Source organism: Nannospalax galili, unplaced genomic scaffold (assembly GCF_000622305.1).
Source record: "Nannospalax galili isolate Female #2095 unplaced genomic scaffold, S.galili_v1.0 scaffold22, whole genome shotgun sequence".
Taxonomy (NCBI): Eukaryota; Metazoa; Chordata; class Mammalia; order Rodentia; family Spalacidae; genus Nannospalax; species Nannospalax galili.
This window is the reverse complement of record NW_008347230.1, coordinates 891514-898019: the sequence shown is the minus strand read 5'-3', so window position 1 is coordinate 898019 and position 6506 is coordinate 891514. Positions and strand designations below refer to the sequence as shown.

General features: G+C 43.9%; 1 protein-coding gene across 3 annotated transcripts in view; it reads right to left on the bottom strand.

The window, feature by feature from the left end:
• Positions 1-832: 832 nt before the first annotated feature.
• LOC103742674 (threonine--tRNA ligase, mitochondrial) overlaps positions 833-6506 on the bottom strand; it is a gene marked incomplete at its 3' end in the record, with an annotated part of 10278 nt that continues 4604 nt past the window's right edge. For 2 of the 3 annotated variants that reach the window (XM_008843758.3, XM_029568608.1), the window contains 7 exon segments: positions 833-1050; positions 1575-1673; positions 3187-3333; positions 4027-4105; positions 4352-4416; positions 4494-4611; positions 5744-5868. In XM_008843758.3, coding sequence (XP_008841980.2) covers positions 833-1050; positions 1575-1673; positions 3187-3333; positions 4027-4105; positions 4352-4416; positions 4494-4611; positions 5744-5868 — 851 coding nt within the window. 3 annotated transcript variants of the gene reach the window in all.

The window sequence follows — 6506 nt, the reverse complement described above, 5'->3', positions numbered from 1 at the left end:
CGCCTGCCTCTGCCTCCCAAGTGCTGGGACTACAGGTGTGTACCACCACACTAGGCTCCCTCTCATTTTTTTAAAGACAGGGTCTCACTACATAGTCCTGGCTGGCCTAGAACTGGCTATGGAGACCAGTCTGGCCTTAAACTCAGAGATCCACCTGTCTCTTCCTGCAGGTGTATGCCACTAGACCTGGCTTTTTTTTTTTTTTTTTTGAGACAGAGTCTCACTATGTAGCCCAGGCTGGTCTTAAATTCATAATCTTTCTACATCTGCCTTTCAAGTTCTGAGATTACAGCTGTGTACCAGTATACCCAGCACTGACAGTCTATTTTCTTTGCAATACCAGCTACCACCCTCTTCCCCCTTGGCTTGTCCTCCTCACTAAATCCCTCAATCCTACTCATCAGTGACTGGTCAAAAGTCAAACTCTCAGTCATACAATAACAGGCATCATTTACTGTATCTCTATTCTGTTTTTCTGTTTTTTTTGTCTTTTTGAGACAGGGTCTCCCTGTGGCCCCAGCTGGCCTGGAACTCACTATATAGACCAGGCTGGCCTCAAACTCACAGAGATCTGCCTGCCTCTGCCTCCCAAGTGCTGGAACTAAAGGTGTGCGCTACCATGCCTGACTGTGTCTCCATTCTGTGATGGGCACAGAACCTCAAAGACCCAGGAGATAGAATAATGTCCTTAAATTCACATTGTTTACTAGAGGCAAATTCAAGACTCAAATCAGATGTCCCAATATTCTTTCCAAGATAATTTCTATTACTTTACATTTAATGACCGGATTGTTACCCTGGGAGAACCCAGGCCTCCTGGCTCCCAACTCACCAGTGTGCAGGGCAGTTCATGGGCTTGAGAGCAAGTGTGTCTTTGGAGTTCCTGGCAGCGTGGCCACTCTGGGAGCTGTCAGTCTCTCTAGTACCGGGGGGCTTCAGGGAAAACATGTCCTCCCTATAATGCTCCCAGTGCCCTGACTGTTGCCAGAGTTTTGTTGAAAACAGTGTGGGAGTTTTCACCTCTGAGAAACCACGGCGAGTGTACTCAGCCTACAAAGGTGGGTAGACATGGAAAGTCAATGTAACTAGAAGAGGCAAGGAAACAACTTCCTGATCCTCTTGACTCTCAGACCACAATGACCAAAGCTACAGGCTATTAAATACCATGTAGATTCTCTAAGCTTCCTCACCACAGACCATATAATGGTAGTACCTCACTAAAAGTTACAGGATTATGGTGGTACATGCCTTTAATCCCAGCACTTGGGAGGCAGAGGCAGGTGGATCTCTATGAGATCCAGGCCAGCCTGGTCTACATAGTAAGTCAAAAAGACAAAAAGAAAACCCCAAAACATTACCAGGATTTTACACCGTTTATGCTCCAATCCCCATTTACCCCCCTCCCCTGTTTTCCCCTTTGAGACAGGGTCTTGCTATTGTAGCCCAGGCTGGACTCAAACTCATGATTTTTCTGCCTTAGCCTCTTAAGCACTAGGATTACAGGCATGACTTAAATGGTAATAGTTTGGTTTATTCTAGGCTCTCAGCTCTTTTTGGACTTAGGTCCTCCTTACCCTGATGAAAGCCACCAGGGCATTATACACTCTTGTCCCTCGTGGCAGGAAAAAGCAGCTCCCTGGGCTTAGTTCATGGAAGAAGAAGAGCTCCTGTTCCTAGGGAAAGAATGGCAATAGTCACTTCAAGAAGGGGAGAATTTTGGAACTAAAGAAACAGTGCTAGGGGGCTGGAGAGATGCCTCAGCAGTTAAGAACACTGGTTGTTCTTGAGGAAGACCTGGGTTTGAATCCCAGGACCCACATGGCAGCTAACAACTGTCAGTAACTCCAGTCCCAGGGGAACCAACAGCCTCTTCTGACCCCCATGGGTATTGCACCACATGGGTGCACTTACCCACGTGCAGGCAATACACTCATACACATAAAATAAAAATAAATTAAAAAAAAAAAAAAGGAAACACTGATGGAACTGCTCACTCTGTTTGACTGAACAAACTCACAATCATGTTCTTTGGCCGGATGTGCATACCTATAATTCCAGTACTTGGGAGGCAGAGGCAGGACCATGAATTCAAGGTCATTATTGGCTATATCTTGAGGCCAGCATGGACTACATGAGACCCTGGCTCAATCAATCAAAATTAAGGGGCTGGAGAGATGGTTAAGAGCATTGGTTGTTCTTCCATAGGACCTGGGTTCAGTCCTTAGCAGCCACATGGCAGTTAACAACTGTCTATAACTCCAGTTCCAGGGGATCTGATACCCTCTTCTGCCCTCCTTGGGCATTGCATGACATGGGTGCAATTATGCAGGCAAAACACTCATACACATAAAAATGAATGTGTTAGAATTTTTTTAAAATTTTATTTATTATTTTTATTTTATGTGTATTGCCTGCGTGTATGTGAATGCACCCGTGTCATGCAATGCCACGGAGATCAGAAGAGGGCTTTGGATTCCCCCTGGAACTGGAGTTAAGGACGGTTTGTAGCCACCATGTGGGTGCTGGGAATCGAACCTGGGTCCTCTACAAGAGCAGTCAGTAGTCTTGACTACTGAGCCATCTCTCTGGCCCCAATAAAATGAATGAGTTAGAATTAAAAAAAAAAAACCAAAATAAAACTAAAATTGAGGGCTGGAGAGATGACTCAGTGGTTAAGAATACTGGCTGTTCTTGTAGAAGACCCGGGTTCGAATCCCAGTACCCACATGGCAGCTAACAACTGTCTGTAACTCCAGTTCCAGGGGATCTGACAGCCTCTTCTGTCCTCCTCAGGCATTGCCTGACATGGCTGCACTTACCTACATGCAGGCAATACATGCATACACGTAAAATAAAATAAATAAATAAAAATAAAAAAAAAATAAACACTAAAGTTGAAACAAAAAAGGTAACAACTACCACCAACAAAAATTACCACATCATGAGCTGGGTGTGGTGGTGCATGCTTTTAATCCCAGCATTGGGGGAGGCACAGGCAGGTGGATCTCTGTGAGTTCAAGAATAGCCTGGTCTATACTGAGAGTTCCAAGCCAGCTGGGGGTATAGGGAGACTCTGTCTCAAAAAAGACCAAAAAAAAAAAAAAAAAAAAAAAAAAATTACATCACTTTGCTTTATCTCTTTTCAACCCATATCAGCATCCTTCCCTCTCTTCCCAAACTCTGTACCTTCCCAATGCGTCTGTGGTCTCTTGACTCTGCTTCCTCCTTCTGTGCTTCCCAGTTCCTTAGTAACTCTGGTGTAGGGAAGGAAATTCCTGATACTCTTTGCAGTATCTCTGGAGCCTCTGAGGACTTCCACAAGGATGATGAGTTCTAGGAGAGGGCAGAAGGAATCAAAGGGAAGATGAAGAGGACTGAAGGTACCTGACCTTTCTTTCAAGCCTCATATGACAGTCTCAGTGTAAGTATCACAGAAAACCCCCTTGAGGATCATCAAATCTCTCATTACTTTTCCTTCCATCATTACCAGTAGGACGGTACCATCATCCTTTGGACTACCTTGAAAATGTCCCCTCTACATCCTGGTTAGGCCTAATCTTGCCCACCTACTTCTTTCTCTCTCCATTCTCACTGCCCTACCAGCACCCTTATACTTAGTTCCTTCTAACTGATGACTGCTTAGGAGAGTAACTAAATTATGGCCAAATGTCAGTTTATCCATCCCTTATCAACATCCCATACAGCTGTTAGAAAAGTCAACCTTCCACGAGGTGTGGTGGCACATGCCTTTATTCCCAGCACTTGGGAGGCAAGAGGCAGTGACCTCTGACTTCAAGACCAGCCTGGTTTACACAGTGAGTGAGTTCCAGGCCAGCTAGGGCAACAGGGAGACCTTGTCTCAAAAAGACCAAAAAATAAAAATAAAAATAAATCCTATTCCTAGCCACATGAAATTCAAGTCTCTGCTTGCTTTTTTCTTTATGAGCTATGAGAGCAGAGAAGGGACTAGAAGAGAATCATTTTCCCATTCTCCAGCTCCCTCCTGTGAAAACCCTTGCAACTGACCGTTAGCAGCTTCAGTCCTCCAATCTGTCCAGTGTGCCGAAGATGGGGACCCCGGCAAAGATCAACCAACATGCCACACCTGAGAGAAAGATGAGGCCAGTTGGAGGTTTCCAGACTTGTGAGTATCTAGTTTTCTCCCTTCAAGGCCTCTGCTGATAGAAGAGGTGAAGAAGAGCGAACTGTTTTGGAAGCAGACAGAGCAATGGCAGATAAAAGTTCCTCTTCCTTTTTCTTTTTCTGTACAAAATATAATTAATCTACCATCTTCCTTTCTTTATTCCATTTCTGGCCTCCCTCTGTTTTCTGTCATCTTGACAAGGCTCACCCATAAACTGTTGCTGTTGGACCTGTCACTTTCTCCTCAATCAGGTGAAGCTTGAAGTGGTTATCCTGGAAGAGTGAAGACACAAAGATGTCTTGAGAGAACAACAAGCCTTGATCTTTGTCATAAAACTGTGCCGACTCACCTTGAAGAGCTGGCGAAGCTGATCTTGGGAAGCCTCTAGCCTCCGGAATGGTTGTGTAGCAGCTATAATCTCGTGGCAAATCCGCTCTAAAACAGGCATTTCTGAACTGCGGATTGTCCTGGAAAAAGGTGTTGTTTGGCTTGCTTCTTCTAAGAGGCAATAGCTGAGTGACATACATTAGCTAGGATATAAAGTCCCACCTTTTAACAAAGAAATCTAGAAATATTGGCAAAGACAAACTCAGAGGAAATATAAATAAGAAATTAGGTACATATTTTTGTGTGGTGCTGGGGATGGAACCACGCCCTTGCTCATGCTAGATGAGCACTCTACTGAGCCATATTCCCAGCCTAAGGTATAGTTTTTTTGTGTGTTTTTTTTTTTTTTTTTTTTTTTTTTTTTTAAAAAAAAAAAAAAAAAAAAAAAAAAAAATTTGTCTTTTTGAGACAGGGTCTCCCTGTAGCCCCAGCTGTCCTGGAACTCACTATGTAGACCAGGCTGGCCTTGAATTCACAGAGATCCACCTGCCTCTGCCTCCCAAGTGCTGGGATTAAAGGCGTGCACCACCATGCCTGGTGCACCTAAGGTATAGTTTTATAGCTGGAAGAAAAGTTCTATGCATGAAATTAAATGTTGAGTGCATATCACATGTGTAATCCTAGCACTTGAGAGGTTAAGGGAGGAGAATCACAAGTTCAAGGCCAGCCTGGGCCACAAAGTCTGACCCTGTCAAAAACAAAGAGCCAGGTGCGGTAGTCAGGATGTAGAGGCAGGCTCTCTGTGAGATCAAGGCCAGCCTGGTCAACATAGCAAGTTCTAGGCCAACTAGGGATACAGAGGGACCCTGTCTCAAACAACAGCAACATGACATCCAAAACAAAAACAAAACAAACACCAAAAACCCAAATTAAACCAAAACTAACCAACCAACCAAACAGCCAACCAACCACAACAACAAAAAACCCCCTCAAAAAAAGAGAAAGAGAAAATTGAGTAAAGGAAAGCCAGATGAACAAAAGTACAACAGTAACGAGAGGATGAAGCAAAATTTGAAGAATGCATGAAGGCTAGAAAAGGCAAGTTTCAAGCAGAGTTAAAAGAGAGACATGGTGCCTCTCATGGAGAGGTGACAACAGCATTACAGTTAGGTGTAGAGAACACTTCCAGATTTCTCCTCCAAACTGAACTTGTCCCCAAACCCCAGAAAAGGGCCTCAAAATCCACCCAGATCAATTTCCTTCCTTGCTCACCGCTTTTTCCCCAGGAAGACATCATGGTAAAAGCCAGATTCTGTACTTGGACCTCGGCAGAGAACAGCACCCAGGAGTTGTTCAGCCGCTGCCCCCAGAACATGGGCACTAGAGTGCCAGAATACCTGGATTCACAAGAAAAAGTTTGAGTTCATCAACTTCTTCCTTAACTCCTAAATCTTTGAACTATTTCTTAGGGAACCTGGTAGGAAACTGGTATGGTTTTCCTAAGATTGACTACTACAAAATGGAAAACCTAGATTTTGAGGGGTACTGATAAATAGTAAAAGGTTATTTAAAATATTTTATTATTTTCATTTTATGTGAGTGGGTGTATTGCTTGCATGTTATGTAAGTGCAACTGAGTCATGCAATGCCCAGAGAGGCCAGAAGAGGGGGTTGGGTCCCCAGAAACTGGAGTTATGGATGGTTGTTAGCCACCATGTGGGTGCTGGGAATTGAACCCAGGTCCTCTGCAAGAACAGTCAGCGCTCTTAACCACTGAGCCATCTCTCCTCCCCTAATACTGAAAGTTTTTCGAATTGTGTCTAAATGAAGAATAAATCAGGCCTGAGGAACCTTTTGTCTTAGGGTTAAAAATCATCAGTTCTCTGAGCTACACACATGTACATACAGACACATGCACACATATACATGTTATACATACAACACTATTCTGTTAAAATCTATGATAAATGTGAATATAGCACACATGTCTATTATGTGCTTATGTAGCTACCGCTCTGCAGGGCTGGTGATCATT